Here is a 20616-nt window from a genome sequence, read left to right as displayed (position 1 = left end):
CCCAAATTGTACCAGTTCTGCATCTCAACTAGCTTCTCCCCACCCCCACTTCCTTCCCTCCCCCAATCTCTCAGTCCAGACTAAAGTAGCTGGAGTGTGGAGGATTAACTCACAACTCCCCAGCTACACAATGGAACCAGATAGCTGGTTGATTGCCTGAGATTTCTGTTCAAGGAATTCCAACAGTCGCTGATTGGCTAGATTGTGATGCAAACTAAGCCTAAGGATGGGTAGCGAGCACTACAGGCTCTAGGCTGTGGCAGGATACCCCTTCTTTAGGATGAATTAGGGCAGAAGGATGCTCCAATGGAGCATATTGTCTGGTTCCAAATCACTGAAGACGATCTTTAAACTCTTGCAATACCACTGGCTTCAATTCTCTCCTCTTCTGCTCCTGTTCTTCCTGCATATCATCTGCCTTCATCAATGAACAGGAGATACTTGAATAAGCTTCAAACTGTCAGGGCCCTCATGTAGAAGGGATAGAAGGCCTTGGGATCATCTAAGGGCCAGTTCGGGGCAGGGAGCAGAACGTGGATTCTTCAAGCTACAACGATCCTCTGTACTCCTGGCATATACTCCTCCATTGCCTAGCTCAGCACTGTGATGGCTAGATATAAACCTGGTAACAAAACTTCTGCCTCTAAGGAAAGAGGGGGCAATATGGACTTTTCTCCTGCATGCCAAAAGAGTAACTTGTTAGATCATTGCAGAAGAGGCACTTAAGCCTGTCATTAATTCTTGGTGTTAAATGACCTTTACAGATTATCCCTTCCATCCCTCTGACTCCAGCTAATACCTGATATAAGTCCTTCCCAACAGATGAAGTTTCATCCTATTTTTCTTCTAGTTCCAGATATATTTGGTTTGATGTTTGATGTTAGTTTTATGTCAAGAAATGCTACCTTACAGTCCAAATCCCCTGGGCTGAAATTTGAGTCCATTTCTTCTTCATCATCAAGAATTCTTCTTTGAGATGAATATTATTACTAAAATTAATATCCACTTTTGTTCAAGCTCAAAACAAAATCTTTTGAATAATCTTTCCTTGGATTTCTGGGATCTTCTTTTCTTATGGATTTTGAAACTCCAATAAAGTTATATATCCATCCCTTAATTACTGAGAAACATTATTCTCTCGGTACATTCTCTAAATCTCTATCAAGAGTTTGTAAATCTTGGAGGTCTGTCAACATGGATGGGAAATATTCACATATGTATTTCAATATGATTAGTTTCTTTTACAGTCCTATAAACTTTTTTTTATGCATGAGAAAGGGCCTATAGGATTCATTAGATTGCCAAAAGAGTTCATAATAGAGAAAAGGTTAAGAACCTTGCTCTAGGTTCCCAAACTTTCTGATTTTTAATAATGATTAATTGGGTATTATTAATTATAATAATAAATTGGGTATGAAATAATCCTTTTCAAATTGGGAGTAATTCGGATAAAAGATTCAAAAGAGAAGCTAAAATCAAGAATTAAAATTACATTTCAGAATAAAGTATAGATTTTAATTATCCAAATTCTATACCATCTCTTATTAGCATAGAGCATCAAAAGTTGATCAGTTACAGGTGGCAGGGGTACAAATAAGAAAGATCGTATTCATAAAAATCTATGATATAAAAACTGAAGGCAATCACAGGACTTATTTTTAAATAAAAATTTTGTAAAACTTGTCTATATAGATTTAACTTAAATGTCTACCTAGTAAAATTCTTAGCTATAAAACAATGAATTGACCTTTCTGGTTAAGGTTAAAAATCAAAGTCAATCAGCATGTCTTCTTACCGCCATCCTCCTCATCCTATACACACTAATCTGGGCTCTTTATTTCCAATTCCTATATTTTTGTAGGCCAGCCTGATAAGGTTCTCTGCTTAGTTTGTGAAGTCTATCAAAGCATCATATCTCCCCCAAACCTGCTGTCATCTGCTATAAAGTAATTGCATCCAGCCAAGAAACAATAGCATCCCAAGCCACAGTTGAGTGATATCACTGTGGCTGTCAAGATAACATGTTGGGCCTGGGGCCGGGGCACAGGTAGCTGAGAAGAGTGAAGAGCAAAGTAAGCAAAAACAAACAATAAACATCTGGCAAAAAGCATGTCAGCTTCCTAAGAAATGGGGTAGGGGCTGCCCTCAAATCTTTGCTATAAGATTCATACTCTATGAAATACAATTAAGAGTGGGTGGTGGCAAATCCATTTAAATTCCAATGTGATTTCCAATGTGGTTAGTCAGAGAAAGCACCCTATTGGAGAGAGAGGATGAATCAGCTGAGCACTAATTATACAGGCTCTTTTCTCTCTGACCTGTCTCTCTACTCCTATTACCTCTATACAAAAATCCAAGGATAAAGTCGAGCTAAAAAAGAATGTGAAAGCCCATCCCTTTTTGTCTCCTTAATCATTTTCATTTTATACCCTTTCCCCTTTCTCATGGTCCTGCTACAGAGTGTTGAATGGCACAACAAGCAATAAGACCATGACCTCCTTTAGGAGACTTGACCCAGTATACCATTAATTGGCATTATAAAGGACTTCAGCAACTAATTGGTCCAACATGTACATAAAAATGTATTTCCTCAACAAGACATCCAACAGGTACTTGCCCTCTGCTTGAAGATCTCCAGGGAGGGGGAGGTCACTACCTCCCAATGTTGCTGTCCATAGATAACAATAATTATTAGGAAATTTGCTCTTACACAAGACCTGAATTTGGGTACTTGAAATTTTCAACAACTGCTACTCGTACTTTTCTCCAGAATTTAGCAAAATCAATTTTATCACTCTGTCCAAGTGCAGCCCTTCAAATCTGGGAAGATGGCTATCATACTTTGTACCTCCCTCACCTAAGTTTTCTATTCTTTGGGCTAACCATCCCCACATCTTCATCTAGTATGTAATCAAGGCTCTTTTTAATCCTGGATTTCCTTTTCTAGTCTATCCAAATCTCTCTTTCAACTCTAATGTTCTCCAAATCAGCCTCCTTATTCCATATCAGATAAAGAATGTTCAAGAAACTGTATTTGATGGGGCAGCTAGGTGGTGCAGTGGATAGAGCACCAGCTCTGAAGTCAGGAGGACCTGAGTTCAAATCTGACCTCAGCCACTTTAACACTTCCTAGCTGTGTGACCCTGTACAAGTCACTTAACCCCAATTGTCTGAGCAAAAAAAAGAAAAGAAAAAGAGAAACTGCACTTGAGGTTTGGTATATCAAGATAAAAATAAAATTGCTCATTTTTTCCAAATAAAAAGGTAAATCCTAGTAGAGTTACCACCATATTTCCTACCTGATCTCTTAACCTTTCTTGATGACCCATGATGGCTGTAGCATGGTGAGGGTATTTCTGTTTCAGATGTTCCAGGAAAGCTTCTCTCTTCCTGTCCATCTCAGATGTTTGCATTCCCAGTATCTCTTTGGAACTACGGGGCCCACCTACGGTGTGTCTCCTTGGGATATTTCGGGAAGACTTGGAAACTGAGAGATGACTGTTTCCATTAGCAAGGCGGTCCTTGTTTCGGAGACATCCTGCATCTTCAGATGATGTCACATGAAGATTGCTTTTCCCCTGATCTGAAAAGTGAAAGAATATGGTATTCTTAAAAACTCCTTAATCACATTTGAGGTTCTATGAGACCAGTTATTATAACATTGGATAAAAAAAAAAGTGTGTGTGTGTGTGTGTGTGTGTGTGTGTGTGTGTGTGTGTGTGTGTGATTATAGTGACCAAGAAGTTTGATCTGGCTGAAAGGTTGAAAACATGGATCTTCCCCTTTTCTTTGCAGAGGTAAGAGACTATGACACAGAATACTGCAGACTTAAGACTTGTTTACTGTTGAATTGCTTTTTAAAAACTATTTCCCAAATATAGTTTGATGGGAGGTGGGAAAGATATCTGGAAATTAAAGTGGAGTGAAAACAAATCAATAACTTAAAAAAAAAAGGAATATGAGTTAAGATTTTATCTCTTTTGAAAATGGTAAAGGAAAAAGAAAACTCAGATAAAATACTCAAAAATTACATGTTAGAAACCTCTGAATCTAATTGAAGGCCCTATTATTTCTGATTTTTTCACTCTTGGGATTGTTCAAAACCAGAATACCTTCTTTGACTATACCATTCTGCCTCTCTGATCTCCCCCCACAAAAGGGAGTCTATATCACCCTAAAGATTCCTCTAATGATTTCACCTGGATTTTTGATTGAAAATTTAACGCTGACAACAGGATTACTTGTGAAGTCCTCACAATCAGGTGCTGAATCCTAAAACATTTGATTCATTGTCGGGGTCAAAAAATAATGGCTGCCCCATATAAAATCAAGAGTCTCAGTGGATCATGATCTACCTGAAAAATTCTATTTCCTCCTTATTAGCATAAATGGAGCAGAAATGAGAACACCATTAGATTTAACGATTACAGGGTTGTAGGGGGAAAACATTTGGGCAAAATTCAATTGAACTGAATGCTACAAGAAAATGACAGTGAAGAAGGAAATGACATGATGCATGCTTCAGAGTGAATTTGGAGATCCTAGAGAATCATCATGGCACAGTGGAAAGAATGTTGCCTCTGAAGTCAGAGGACGTTGATTCAAATCCCCTTCTCTCATTTACTGTTACCTGTATGACTTTAAAGGCAATTGATTAAACTTTTCTGGGTCTAATTCTTCATCTGAAAAATGGGTAGTCTTTGACTGTGAATCTATGAGTTATCTCTGATAGAAGGAACATAAGATTTTGCTGTTGTTTAGCTGTGTCCAGCTCTTCATGACCTTATGGACATATCACAATACTGTTCACTGGGTTTTCTTGGCAAAAATATTGAAGTGGTTTGGCATCTCCTTCTCCAGTGGATTAAGGCAAACAGAGATTAAGTGACCCACCTCCAACCTTGTGGTCCATCCCTTGTGCCACTTAGCTGGCCTAATGGTTGCATTAAGCATTTACTGAATACAAGCTATTTTTCTGACATTGCAGGGGTAAATGGGGGATACAAAGTTAAGGGAGACAAGACACACAGTTAACTAGCTTTATTTTTGGACCATATTTGTGATGGCATTGGAAACTACCAGCGAGCAAGCTCATTTGTTTTGCGGTTTGGAGAATTGAGATCTCAGAAAATTTCCTGGGGGGATCTAAAAGATGCACACAGAACCATACCACCAACACAAAGAAGAGGTAAAATTTTCTGACTCTGAGGCTACTTTCTCCCCTACACTGCCTGTAACAGATAGCTTTTATGCACAAAATATTAAGTATATTATCAGGTCATTACAAAATAAAGTCCCATAAAAAGCTAGGCAGGAATTTTTTTTTTCTGCTCTTGGGGATCAGAAAAAGCATCTTGAAAGGAGTAGAATTGGAATGAATAGAATATGGTTTGAAAAAATGGTTTACCAACAATCAGATAATTAAAATACAACAAAACTCTAGTGGGCATAATTTAATCTTTCTTTGATAATTAAGAAAATGCTTTCCAGACTCTTGCAGAGTAGAACTCTGCATGAGTGAATAGCACTTCTTAATCTGTCATATTAGAGTAATTTTTGTTATACCACATGAAATGCAAATAATTGCTTACATCTTCATTGCACTTTAAAGTCTGCCATAGTGCTTTACATATATATACTGTTTCATTTGATCTTCAAAACAATAACTTCACAGATGAGCAAATTGAAGTTAAAAGAAGAAAGGAAGAGAAGAAAAAAAGCATTTATTAAGTGCTTACTATGTGCCAAGCACTAGGTTAAGTATTTCACAAATATCTCATTTGCATAAACAGTCAGATTTCAGAAAAACTTGGAAAGACTTGCATGAATTGGTGCAAAGTGCATCAAGCAGAACCAGGAAAACATTGTACACAGCATCAGCAATATTGTGTGATGATTAACTATGAATAACTCAGCTCTTCTCAGCAATACAAAGATTCAAGACAAGTACAAAGAACTCACAAAGAAAAATGCTATCCATATTCAGATAAAGAACTGATGGACTCTGAATGTAGATCAAAGCATAATTGTTTTTCACTTACCTTTATTCTTTCTCATGGTCTTTTTTTTTTTCCTTTTGATCTATTTCTTCTTTTACAACTCTAATATGGAAATGTTTTATATGAGCGTATGTATAAACTATATCAAACTGCCCATCGTTTTCAAGGAAGGAAAAAAATTTGGAACTCAAAATTTTGTAAAAATGAATCCTGATGTTTATAAAGGACTTATTTATACCCGGGACCATAACAATGAAGGACAGATCAGCAGGGAAGCATATAGTTCTTCTCTCTTATTCCTCTTCCTAGTAAGTATGAGCAGCTTCTATTTTTTTTACTGATCCATTGCATGGAAGGTCCCACTGCTGGTATTGATTGAACTCATTTCTTATTCTCTTTCTAGGAATACTTGTATATCTTGCATTTTAAATTTCATTGTTACTGTCATGTAATGGATTTTTATTGATCTTTCTTTTAAGTGTATCTTTGGTATTATTATATCTCTTATTTTCTGGTTTAAAAAATGAATGCTGAAAATTTTTTGTACATGTAATTGGGGAAAAAATAAAATGTTTTTTCCATCTAAGGTTGAAAAGACCAAGACAAAATAGTGGTCATTTGATTTGCTCAGATCAAAGAGCTAGTCTGTATCTCAGGACGAATCTGAACTCAGAGCTTCTGATTATTGCCTCTATAACAATGGAATTTGCTTTTTAAAAAATAAATCACTAAAAATTAAATGAATCATCGACATAAATATGTTTCTCTCATGAAAGTAGAGAACTGGAAAAGAATTTAAACAATCTTAAAGAAATGTCATCAAATCCATTATGGCCCCTTGTTTTGCCTAGAAAAGTCAATCTGGGAAGAAAGAACTAATATACTCCTCAATTACCCAGAAAAAATATATATAAATTTCAAAATGATTTTTCCTGGGCAGCTGACTTGCCCAGTCACAAATGTAGGCTCTAGAAACACATCTAGCTGATCCTTCCATTTCCTATTACTTTACTAATTATAACACTTCCAGCCTGGACTAGTCTAAGGAAGCCAGTGTAACCAAATGAGTGGATTCTGTAAACTTTTGGTAGCTGTAGAAGACATGATTGAGGGGGATGGGGAAGCCTTGGAACTATTGGATTAAATGAGGATTATAGATCAAGGGTAGATTTTGTTTATTTAGGGCAGGCTTTTCCATTATCAGGCAATCAGATGGTTATCCTTTCCCTGTGGGTAGCAAACCGGGCTCTCCTATCTAACAGACAAGGGTAGAACAGATGGGGGATAAACTAAGGAAGGCTGTATATTGTCACGAGACATCACTTAAACCCAATTTACTTGCATGTCATGGTATCACCTCCCTGATGACATGGTCTGCTTTGAGAATAAAGAACAAATGACCTAAATAACAACAATAATACTAATACTAACAAACAACAGAAATAACAATAGCAACAGCTGCATTAACATAGGTTAACTTTTACATAGCACTTTTACCTTTGACATCACTTGATCCTCACAATAGCCCTGGGAAATGCTGTTCAGTCATTTTCTTTTCAATTGTGTCTGACTCTTTTGTGATCCCACTTGGGGTTTTCTTGGCATGGATACTAGAATGGTTTGCCATTTCCTTCTCCAGTTTTTTTTTTTTGACAGATGAAGAAACTGAGGCAAACAAGGTTAAGTGACCTAAGGTCATCACAGCTACCAAGTTTCTGAGGCCAAATTTAAACTTAGGAATATGAGTCTTCCTGACAACAAGCCCAGTACTTTATTCACTGTACCAGCAAGTTGCCCCATCCCCACTTTACTGATGGGAAAATTGAATCTGGGAAAAATTAAGTTCATTGCCTAGAATCACACAGCTAGGAAGTCTGAGGCAGAATTTGAATCGGGGTCCTCATCAACTCTCAGTCCAACGTTCTGTCCACTGCTCCAACCAGCTGCCAAGCACTCATCACATGCAAGAAACACTGCTAGCCAACTGGAGCCACAAAAATGAGATTGCTTGGGTTCTCTTGGCACTTTTTCTAGTGGGGGAGTGGAATACAACACACACAGCTATGGAAATAGAAGCATATACAAAGCACAATGAAGCAGGTGATTCTATCCATAGTTGAGATGTGTTGATTAAATGGCATTCTCCCTCCCAGAAGTTCCCCACTTTGATGAAATACATTTTAAAATGCTTATTTATTATGAACTTAACAACTACGAACATTTCCAATCACCAATTCTTCAAGTACTTGAGGTCTCCTCCATAGATTTACAAGAGCTATTTATTTATTCCCCTGAAATGAAGACAGAACAAGAAGAGTAATCACTGAGAGTAAATATATTTTATCTCAGAGAAACTGGAAAAGGAGGAGCAAGAATTCTTCACTTTCCTTGTAAATAACTCTCATCTTTCGTTCCAGTTGGCCTGTCCTTATCCCTTAACACTTCTCACTGGAAAGGTCACTTCTACTGTCATCTTTCTAATTCTTCTTGCTTATGGATTTTCTGAAAATACATTTATTCATTCACATGACCAGAGTTAAAGAAACTAAAAAAAAGAAAAAATTCAATTTCACTCCTATGTGATGGTCAGATAAGGATCGTGACCTATAACTCAGAAAATGAAGTTTTCCTTACTCATCTTTCCTTTGTTTCAATATGCTCCAGCTCTCATGTGCCCCCCTGGCATCAGATACCTGTTCCACTCAGAAAAGAGCTGCTTCTTTCCATAATGAGCTCTTTGAACACACATCCCAGTAATATGATACTCTTCCTCCAAGGGGCCAAGCTTAGTTACAAGAGTGGCCACAGGAAAAGTCTCCCATGCCCGAGGGGAGAATGACATTTGCAACTGCAGCTACTAGGACATAAATGTAGTCTTTCAATAAATTCTTTCAGAAATAACCAGGGATGGAAACAAAAGGGAGAAGAGAGTGGGTGGAGGACCAGGGAGAATATAGTTCAAGGACCTCCCAGGCTCATTGTTTCACAAATCATAATAGTTCTATTGAATAATGATTATAGCCAGGGGCCTGGGGGTAAAGACCTCCCTCACCAAGAGTTAAAAAGGGAACCAGAATATTCCCCGCCCTACTTCACCACTATTATTTATTAGGAACATTTATATATCGATGTCTTCAGAGATTCTGCAAGTCTAAGTCAAACCAAATACTAAGACCCTAGTGTGAAAGTATGATTCAAAGAAAACTGAGTGACTTCTTCTGGCTGACTTCTTTCAGTTCCTCTGGACAATTCCCACCACGGATGGCAGTGGACAAAGCATCTACAGAAACATATTCCTTAATCTTCCAAAGGGTAAATCTAGTCAGCAAGTATTTATGAAGTGCCTACTATGTGAATAATGGAAGTGTACTAAGGTCTGAGGATAAAAACAAAAGAAAAAATTCTCCCCCTCAGTCTGATGAAGGTAACCCCATTTAAATGACTATAAATAAAATACAAATAGGATGAATTGGAGTACTTCAACAAAGTGAAGGCACTAGACACAAATGGATATGGGGAAACATTTCTTTCAGAAGGTAGATTTTTAGCTTCGATTTGAAAGGTAGCCAGGAAGCAAAAATGGGGAGGGAGAAAATTGTGAAAGTGAAGAGATGGGAGATGGAGTGGCTTCTACAAGAAACATCAAGGCAAGTATTACTAAACTGGAGACTATGTAAAGGGGAGTAATGTGAAAGATTGGAGAGATAGGAAGAGGCCCAGTTATTCAGGTATTGAGTTTCAAAGGGCTTCTTCAAGGAAGTGATGGACTAGAAAGATTATGGAATTCATAATCACAGTTTCATTGTTTAGATCCAGAAGAAACCTTCCAAGTCATTAAGCCCAATTTCTCCCACCCCCTCACCCCCCGAAGTGTCCCAATTTTACAAATGATTAAAAATTGAATTCTATAAAAGGTTGGCGATTTATCTTGCTTCACATAGCTTGTAGGTATCTGTAGTAGGATTTGATCCAGACTAAAACCTCTCGGCCATATGACATATTGCCTCTATATCTTTACTTAGAGGATTTGGATATAAATTTTGGCTATCACCAGTTTGCTTTCGGCAAGTTATTTTAACTCTCTAACTATCAGTTTCCTTATTAGAACTAGATAATCTTTAAAGTCTTCCTTTAGCTTCACAGGAAAGTAATGAAACAATGATAATGATAAAATTTAGGTAGCATTTTAAGATTTGTAAAGTTCCTTACATGTGTTTATCTTATTTCAATCTTATAAAGATTTCTGCAGATCCAATGATTATTCCAATTTTACAGATGGAGAAACTGAAGCTGAGATAGCTTAGGGTCACATAGACAAAAACCTGACTTTAGAGCCAAAAGTTCTATTCACCTAGCCTCAGTTGTCATCAAGAAAGGAAATTAATCCTTCACATCATGACTTTTCCCATCACAGTTTCGATATCACAGATCAGCTTATGAAATTAAATGGGAATTCTTTGTGGAAGCCACAGATGATACATGAAGGCCAACAGATGACACAGAGCCTTTGACCCAAGACATAACCCCAATTTTACAATAAGATAAATATCTCATAAAAGAAAAGGGGGAAAAAATTCAGAATTCTCTAATACAAAAGATGGACCAAAACATTTCACATGAAATTTGGGGGAGAGGCATACCCTCCCCCACTCTGAAATGTGGAAGGATAACTATAACATTTTTCAGAAAGATGTGAGCCAATTTCACTCAGTTCAGTTCAATCATTCGGTCCCATTCAGTGTCCATGGGAATGTAAACTCCTTAAGAATGGGGACCATTTTGATTTTGGCTCTGACACTCCTACCATAGGCTTTGTATACAGCAAGTATTTAATAAACATCTTGAGATATTTATTATATGGTTCAATTCTTCAAAGAGGTGATTTCATAAGTATGACTGGCCCCTCAATGAGTTAAGTGAAAATATACTCCCCTGAAAGTCAAGTGGTCAGAATACCAATCTTGGCTCTGGCCCTAATTTTCTATGTCTTAGAGAGGAAGGTGCTGGACCTTGGAACAGGAATAGCCTTTTGGTTAAAGAGGAGTCTGAATGGATGGCCTCCCAGTGACTTTCCAGCCTTCACCATTCGCCAGTGAAGGTGGCAACTCTTCTTCAATTATGATACAACCTCTGTGAGTTGTAGCCAAATATTTATTCCCCCAGTTAGTGACCTGTGAGATTAATCCGAAATAGTAAATGGCATCTTGCATTGGTAAAGGGAGTTTTCTCATCTGGAAATTCCCTATGACAACAAACCTTTAGCAAGATTTTGTGTGTGTGTGTGATAAACTCTTCCGCGGCTCTGCTAAAGCCTATGGATGAACCCCTTCTCAGCATTAAGCTTCTAAACTAAGAAAAAAGATTCATAGAATGATGATGAAAACCAAAGGTTGGTGAAAACAAACATGTTCTTCCCTCAAACTGAGGTCACACCCTCCCTGAAATCCATCCTTGTACCTATGTTAAGAACGCTTGTTTTAATGTAATAAACAGCTCAGGGCTTATCAACATTGATGTTCTGATGACAGACACACCATCTGTCTCCAGTCCCTCAAAGTCTCACCAGCTTCATAGGAAAACAGCATTCATGCTCTACTGGCCTAGACTTTGAGAAACTCTGGTCACTTTCACACAGTCAAAATAACTCGACCTGATGTCCTGCCTCAAGACTAACAAAGTGCTTTGCCTGTGACCCATGAGGTAAAAAGTATAAAAATTATATAGTATTATATTCTCTCTCTTTCTCTGCCTCTCTCTTTCTCTTTGTGTGTCTTATGTCTCTCTGTCTCTGTTGTCTCTGTCACTATCTCTGTATCTCCTTTCTCCCTCTGTCTCTCCTCTCTCTCTGTCTCTCCTCTCTCTCTGTCTCTCTGTCTCTTTCTCTCTCTTCTCTATCTCTGTCTCTTTTAACAGTTGAGGAAAGTGACATTCAGAGAGGGTGCACATAGGTGCACAGCACATTGACTACAGAATTTGTACCTGGATCTCCTGACTTTAACTCTAGTGCTGCTTTTTCCATTTTGCCAGTGCTAAGAATATCCTTTACAAGGTTTATAAAAATAAGTCTTATTTTTATATCAACAGCTTCACTCTGGTCCTGACTTCTTCCCTTGGGTTGTAGACCCTTGGCCAGAGATAGGGAAAATATCCAGGCTGACTTACAGCTAACTGATTTTTGACTTTTTTTTTTTTTTTTTTTTTTTGCGCCAAGGTACAAGGATTAGGACTATCCATATGGACTATAATAGAGAATACTTATTCTATGTAGTAAGAATCTATACCTCTAACCCAATAGGTCAATTTTGCAAACTTAAAAATGCTAATCCACATAGCAGTTGTTATCATTACTATCATGTATAAAATACAAAGGCAGGTTATTCATGGATTATACTACTCACCCCCCCCCCAAAAAAAAAAAACAGGAAAATAGAGTTGGGAGAACATAGAAACAAATTCCTCAGTGGAACTCAATTACCCAGTAGAAAGGGAGCACCCCATGATGTTGGGGAGTGTCCTAGCTGGCAGGGGAAAAAGGACTCAGCACCCCCAAAAGAGTTAGCTAGCTATAAGAATTGGGTTGAGAAGCATAGTGGAGTAGGAGAGATACCAGATGGCATGGGGGAGGAATTAGGAGAAAGACATCCTGAAGCAGAATGCCATGGCAGATTGACCAAAAGGAAGGCAGTGGCCATGGGATGCCCCATAAGTAGATTGTAAAGGGAAAATCTAACCTCAGGGACATGACTGGGATTTTTGACAGCACATGGCAAAGTAAAACTACTCCACCAGAGGGTGGGTCTCAGGGGTTTGACATAACATGGATTTCTGATTGGAGGACCTCCTCAGGGAGTGAAACCATGAAGCTAAACTGATCTCAATCAGTGCCTTCTCCCTGCTTGCCTCAGGGACCAATTCCTTAGTTTCTCTTCCTCAAATACATCATTCAGGACCTCATCACAGATGAGCGATGGATCGGAAGAGATGGAAGGGACCTTAGAAATCATCTAGTCAACCCCCTCATTTGTTTTTTGCATTAGAATGAGATAAGTAATATTAAGATTTGATCAAATAAGTAACAGAAAGATACTGCAAGAGCTTTAGCTTCTACCAATAGTTACAAATCCATGAACTTCTATCCTTCACTGCTCTAAACAGCCTTGTTGTTGTTCAACTGCTCCGTGTGTTCAGGATATGTACCCCAGGTGCTTCCAGCTTCTTCTATCTCCCAAAGTCTATTCCAAACTCATGGTTATTGCTTCCATGCTACTATTTGGTTACCATTTTGCCTTTTCCATTGCGCTGTCCTCATTGAGTTATTTCTTTTGCCTAGCCAATCTGGCAGGCATTATGAATAGAGTACTTGGCCTGGAGTCAAAAAGACTCATCTTCCCAAGTTCAAATCTAGCCTCGGACTGTGACTGTGTGACCCCAAGCAAGTCGCTTAACCCTGGTGGCCTCAGTTTCCCCTGGAGAAAGAAATGGTTTCCAGTACTTTTGCCAAGAAACAAAGAGTTGGAAACAGCCACAACAGACAACCTAGAGTTTACTTCCCTTATTTATTAATTTTTAAAATTAATTAATTTCACAAGAACTTATCTTTCCCTCTCACTACCTTCCCACTTCAATTAAAAGAAAAAGGAAAAAAAACCACAGAGTTCAGCAAAACAATGCCCTACATTGACAAAGTCCAAAAATAAACATCTTGTTTTGCATTTTATGTCCATCACCTGTCTGCAAGGAGATTTTATCTGAAGTCTTCAGGGGACTCAGGAAAACCTTCTCATTTTAAACATAAGGAAATAGAGGTTCAAAAAAAGTGTAGGATTTTTACTAAAGTTATTTTGCCTAGTTAAGTGACTGATATGGGAAGATGATCCAAGTCTCTGGATTCCAGATCTGGTTGGTTTACTTTTATTTCAACACACAGCCTGCAGCAAATGAAAGGATCTTCCGGGCAAAAGAATGGGATTTTGACAACTTCAGTCCTTTCCATTCACCTCCCAACCCCAAGGGCACAGCAATTACCTGAGATGTAAGTTTTAGAATAAAACAAGACTGGATGGTTAGATACTCTTTTCAGTCTGGCCTCTGGGGGTCCCCCAGCCCACATTCCTGACAGCTTACAGAGTTAGTTAGGCAATGGAGTAGCTGAGAAGGCAATAGAGACCAATCCCTTTGGGACAGCCATTACGTGTCCAGACTGGTCATCCCCAGTCCTGCTCTCCAAAGGTCTTCTATGGTAACCAAGTGTAACCAGAGTTGGGTGGCTTGGAGAGGAGATTTCTCTACCAGCCTGGGTACTTTTTTTTTTTTTTTTAAACACCAATACTAAAACTGGAGCAGATGTCCTAGAGCATCTGCAGGTCCCTCTAGCAACCCTGAGGGACTCAGTAGGGACTGTGGGCTTTAAACATGGCATGGGAGGGTATCTCCCAACCCACCTACGGAAGTCAGCAAGAATCCCTACAATTGACAGCTCCCTCCTTGCCCATGGCACAATGACCAGGTGCTGCTGAATTCTCAGGTGTTTCCAGATGATTAGAGATAACTTGCCATTCTGTTTGCTCCTTATTCATACTGACCAGCCAGACTGGCTCCTGCAATATATTCTCATCCTATCCTGGGGCTTCAGTTCTTCAGCTGAAGTCACAGTCCACTCATCAAGTTTTCTATAACCATCTTTTTTTTAAAAAATTTTTTTTAAGCATCTTATCTAGAAATCTCAGTGTCTTGGGGCTTCTCCACATACTTTTTCTCAGACCATATTTTTGACTTCGGGAATAATCATTTGCAAGCATCTTTTAAGATACAGATGGGACTCTAGATTGGGTGACCGCTGCAATTCCTGCCAATCCCAATTCCTACAAATCTAAGACGCCAAAGTTTCCCAAGCCTAAATCCTTTCCATTTCCCCTGGAGGTTTCCCCTCCATTCTAATTACATTTTCTTCTGTGGGGGTTTAGTTTTGCATTTTCCTGGTAGATGAGTCATTGATGACTTCCCCTTTTACATACCAGATGAAAACATACCTTTCCCCAAGTGGATAATCCCGACCCCCACACTGATTGCTATGCCATGGAACACATATTTCTGTTGTTAAATGGCCTCTGAATGAACTTCAGGAGGAGGTGGGGCTCAGATTTAAGCGTTTTCAGAGCATGCCATCTACACCGTACTCAAGGGATTCTACAAGGCATCAGTCACAAGGTAGCAGCAGCAAAATGTTGCTGAAGCGGCCATTCATTCCCAGCCCCATTTTTACAACGTCCTTGGAACTGCAAGCTTCTGGGAATTCCCCGGGGATGGGTGGGTGAAATAGAAAAGTCCCTCTGGTAGGTAGGGATGGGTGGGAGAAATAGACATGTCCCTCTGGTAGGTGATTTAGGAGGGGAGTCACCCCAAAGCCTGGTTTCCCAATCTTACCTTATCCTAGCTATCTATCCCCCACGCCCCCTCCAACTTTGCTTAGCTAGCGAATTCTTCAATTTCCAGTCAAGCATTGAGCTTTCGTCCCAAGGACAACTTCATTGGAGCAAAATGCTTCAACACCAACCGGAGATACAAAGCTAAAACAAACAAACAAATAAACAAACAAACAAAAAAAAAAAACCAATAACAGAAACCCACGCTGATCAAACTGCTCGGCTTCCTCCAAAAGCTGCAGCAGCAGCAGCAACTACAAAACAAATAAACTTGCCTGGTGCAATTCACAACTCAGCCTCGCCGCTAAGCCTTGAATGGGACCCCTCGGCAGCCTCCATTGAATGGGACCCCTTGAATGGGACCCCTCGGCAACCTCGCAGTGAGCTTCATTCACATAAAGGGCTGCATTACAGCCGGGGAGCCCAAATTCTGTCTTAAAACTCCGGCTCGCGGTACAGAGCCTTCCCTAGCGAGCAGCGCTCATAATATGCTAGCTGAGTATGTCACGAAATGTGACATCAGTTCACCAAGTTTTCTGCTTTGGGGAGTCGAGGAGAAAAAAAAAAAAAGGCTTCCTTAAGATAAATCCAACGCAAGAAGTTAAAGGACTTTTGAACAGCCACATGCACGAGAGAAATCGTGTTCCTTTTCCTCCCATTCTCTTTTGCCCTGCACTCTGTCTCGAGTTATAAAAAGCAGCAGCGAGGGACACGCTTAAATGGAACTCCATCTTTGAATGATTCTGTTACTTACCCTTCATCTGTCTGCTGTCTGCTGAGCAGGGAAGGCAGAGCTCAAATTTCTGGCTTTCATTTTCCTCCATTGTCCCAGCCTCCGGAGCACGCTCCCCCGCTCCTAACTTTAAAAACTGCAGTTCTGAGCCCAGCCAGAAAGGGGTCTGGGGGGGGGGCGGCTGGAGGGCTGGGAAACCCCACCCTCAACTGGTCTCTACTATAGGGCAAAGTCTCCAGCAAAAACAAACTGCATTCCAGACGCCGGGGCTGTCCGCTCCCCGGGACTGGTCCTGTTGGAATGGTGGGCAGTACTTTGTGAGGCTGGAGCAGGACCAGCCCCCAAGCCGCTTGCTCACGCTCAGGGCCTCAACAGGTGATGATGGGCTTCCTACGCAGGACTTCTGGCCGCCTGTTTTCCGGGGCTCCCAACTCCAGAGGCATTGCAGCCAACAGGCGTTATTGGGAAAGGAAACATTTCACACATGATTACAGACGTGTATCTCTGTGGGAATCCAGACTTCTTTTAATCTCAAAGCACAGGGCAGTTCTTTTCATGAAATACATAAGGATCCCTAGTTTTTTAAATATCTCTCACTGGCGATCCCCAAACATTTCACTTTAATTCCTTAAAAAAAAAAAAAAGGAACTTGAATGAAATAGTTTGCCGGGAGTTTCCAGAAAGCCACTTCCAGTTACTACTAATTTGCCAGGACCTAATTAATATCTAGAAGACATGTATCTCTGTGGGAATCCACACTTTTTTAAATCTCAAAACATAGGGTAGGATCTTTTTACGAAATATCTCACTGGCGATCCCCAAACATTTCACTTTAATTCCTTTTAAAAAGAAAAAGATCTTGAATGAAATAGTTTCCCGGGAATTTCCAGAAAGATACTTCCAGCTACTACTAATTTGCCAGGGACTAATTAATATCTAGAAGTATAAAGTATAATTTGGACCGCTTTAATGGAATCAATTTCAGTCATTTAATCTGGACTTGGGAAGGAAGACCTAGACGATTGCTTGAATCACAAATTGGAAGAGTAAACTGACCCTTTGACTCCTGACTTAATTAAAAATCACAACTGAAAAACAATTAAACACATTCTTTGGATCTGTTGGATTACATTGAACTCGCATAAAAAAAAAAAAAAAGACCAACAAATATTTATTTTGTTCTTGACTCAGTCCTTGAAAACCTGGCATAGTTCCCAGGAATTAAAAACAGGAGGTATAATGTCCACGCAGAGAAGATGGGAAAGGCAATCTAGATCATATTAACTCTGCTCTTTCAGATAGCTAAACAAGAACACAATCACTAACAATGTAATAAATTAGTCAACAGAGTCGCAACGATTTTAAGATACAGAGTTAATAGTGGTAGGTGTGCCATTCCTTGGGGAAGGGGGGAAGGGGGGAAGGGCATCCTTTGACCCACTTTCCAATCTGTTTAGAAGATATTTTAACTTGATACAGACCAAGATTAGGTACACCACAATGGTTGGCCCAACTTCCTGCCTATGACCTTGAATCACCTGTGTTTGGAAATGTTCGAGGACATAGTCTTCTCATTTGTGGCAAAAAGATGCGGAAGCCTCCAAAGAACAAAGGATATGGACAAAAAGGAAGTTAACCCTGCCAGACATTCCCAAAAGAGATTGGGAAGGGAAGAAGGTCAATGATAGGGAAAAAGGAGGGGACCTTTTATGGTCACTTTTCTTAATAACCAGAAAGAATGTGGTGAACCTTTGGGAAAACCAATATGTGCAGTTGGGTTTACACAGTAAATAATCCAAGGGCTTAATAATTGGGCAGAGATTTTACCACATGATCATTACATAAAGAAGACCTGATCTCAGATCTGTTTTTTTCCATCAATAATGAGAACAAACATCTTTCAACAGACCTACATTTTGTCTTTGGGCTTTCTTACAGCCCAGGTACTGGCAAGAAATGCTCCTCATTCATTATTTGTTTACAACCTCTTCTCAGGGCCCCAGACCTAAAAAATGCTGATCTTTGTCTAGGTCATTGGATGGTCTCTGCCAGATGTCCTTCTTCCTGATTTCTGACTCTTAAATGACTGGCTTTGGTCTGCTCCTTCCCTACTTGTCATTTGACAGAATGCAGAGATCCTAGCCAGAAAGAGATAGTAGCAGCCTCAGCTTTGGATTGAAGCCTCTCACAGAAACTGGATAGAAGCAAACTCATTTGTGTGTAATCATATTGATGATTTACTGAAGTCATTTGGAAAGTAAAGGGTCTACTCTTAGATGTTCTATGGATCCCTAGAGAGCTGAGGCAAGTAGAATCTTTTGCCAGGTCTGAGCTCTTGTTGGAGTAAAATTCTCAAACTTTTTTGATCTTAGGCCCTTTTCCATTTAAAAAAAAATTATGGAAGCTTCCCCTTCCCCCCCATGAAAGAGTTTTTGTTTATGTAAGTTATATTTATCAAAATGAACCACATTCAAGAGTTTTAGTGTCATTATGGAAAGTTTAGATCTTGTAGATCTCCTGGAAAGGTCTTAGTGACCCCCAGGGGTCCCCAGACCACCCTTTGAGAATAGCTGAAAGTTAAGCAAATACACTCCATGGGATATTGCCTCCCCTCCCCCACAGTCAACTCAAACAACAGCCTGAGTAGACATTCCACTCCCCAAAGAGCAAAACTTTTAGTGGAATGCCACAGAAGACAAAGAAAGAAAAGTAAAGAAGAAATACATTCAGACAAGGGATAACAATTAAAAACCATGAAATTGGGGCATTTTTTTTTAACACCCAATTTTTTTTTTTTATCACTGAGTACTTCCTGCTATCTTATATGTCCTGGTTGAGATGAGGAAGGGGGGAATGGAATATTTTAAAAATACTAAGTAAATGAACCTCTGCAGAATTCCAGAATCTCAAAAATAACAAGGACCTAATCCTATCCGGTATTCAACAATATCACCAATAAATGAACATCTGGCCTTCCCTTGAAAACATTTAATAGGGGAGGAAGAGCCCATTTTTTGATTCTACGAAGGGCACCATCACACTTCCTCCTGGCCACCCAAAATTCTAAATTCTGGGTCATCTTATTTTTTTCCTTTATTCAATTCTCCAAGGATCACTGATTCTGCTCCACATTTGTCCCATGGGTTCCTGTCTCAACATTCACCCAGTCGTCACCTTCCATCAGGAACTCAACTGTTGTTTAGACTTTCTAAGGTCCCTTGTAGGTTAAAATCTAGGTGCCTGGGTGGATAGAGCACAGGTGCCCAGAATCAGGATGACGCATCTTCCTGAGTTCAAATCCAGCCTCAGACACTTACTAGTTGTGAGATCCTGGACAAGTCACTTTACCCTATTTTACTCAGTTTCCTCATCTGTAAAATGAGCTGGTGAAAGAAACAACAAACCATTCCAGGATTATTTCCAAGAAACCCTCAAATAGAATCAAAGAGACAGAATAAAGATGATTGAAAAACAACCCCTAACCCAACTGATGGTCCACTCAAACTACCAATTTTACTATTCCCTATTCATGATAATCAATTTCTTGGTCTCTGTACATTTGCATAGTCTGTCCACCCAATCTAATATGATCTTTCTTCCCACCTCCTAGAACTACTAACTCATTCCATTTTGCATCTGCTACCCTGCTCTGTAGAGTTTCAACTTCAGGGAAAAAGATGTCCCTTTCAGGATAAGCTCTTCACCTCTAATTTCATCACCATAAATACTTCAAAGAAGCCCTCATCTTCCCACTCCCCTATTGTGGCTAGAACCCTCTACATGGAGGAAAATCCTCCATCCTCAGACACTTATTGACTAAATCTGGCACAGTTCCTTCATCTGCAAAATAGGAGAAATACCTCAAAGAGAATATTGTGAGCAGTAAAGAAGATAATACATATAAATATTTTGCAAACATAGGAGCACTATATATGTTGGATAATTTTTTACTTGAATCACTGGTAAAAATGAATTTTTTTTTGGCTACACAGATGTTCTAGGAAAAAATGGCTATATTGTATGTTTGACATTAAAGTCGGTGATTGAAATTACTGAAGACATCCAGATTTCAGTTTCCTTCTTTGTAAAATTTGAGAGCTGAACCACCTGAGCTCTAAGCAGAACTTTGCTTATTAAAACATGGTTGTTTATATTATTTTTGTTTGTTTGTTTGTTTTGTCATTAGAGTATGAGATTCTTAAGTCCTATTCTCTCATTTTTCATCTGAGGTATTAGGAACATTGTAAATGCTTAAAAAGAGTCAGCTAAGTGGTACCATCATGCACAAAGTAGTGAGCCTAAATTCAATTCCAGCTTCAGATACGTTTTAGCTATGTGACCATGGGTTTGTCATTTAACTTGTTTGCCTTAATTCACTGGCAATCCACTCTAGTATCCTTGCCCAGAAAACCCTCAGATGATTGATTGATTGATTAGTGTGCTATGGCCCATGGGATCATGA

At 39.3% G+C, this 20616-nt stretch overlaps 1 protein-coding gene across 11 annotated transcripts in view; it reads right to left on the bottom strand.

Moving 5' to 3' along the window:
- The window catches only part of KIAA1217 (KIAA1217 ortholog), an 887028-nt gene that overhangs the window by 375540 nt on the left and 490872 nt on the right, over nt 1–20616 (bottom strand). For 7 of the 11 annotated variants that reach the window (XM_051963016.1, XM_051963023.1, XM_051963015.1 and 4 more), the window contains one exon: nt 3300–3583. In XM_051963016.1, coding sequence (XP_051818976.1) covers nt 3300–3413 — 114 coding nt within the window. In that variant the 5' untranslated portion in view covers nt 3414–3583. Of the gene's footprint in view, nt 1–3299; nt 3584–16175; nt 16458–20616 lie in introns of those variants that run through there. The other 4 variants (XM_051963021.1, XM_051963020.1, XM_051963029.1 and 1 more) reach the window with 2 other exon arrangements.

This window comes from Antechinus flavipes, chromosome 5 (assembly GCF_016432865.1).
Source record: "Antechinus flavipes isolate AdamAnt ecotype Samford, QLD, Australia chromosome 5, AdamAnt_v2, whole genome shotgun sequence".
Classification (NCBI taxonomy): domain Eukaryota; kingdom Metazoa; phylum Chordata; class Mammalia; order Dasyuromorphia; family Dasyuridae; genus Antechinus; species Antechinus flavipes.
Note: the sequence above shows the minus strand (reverse complement) of the source record. Positions and strands in the feature narration are given on the sequence as shown.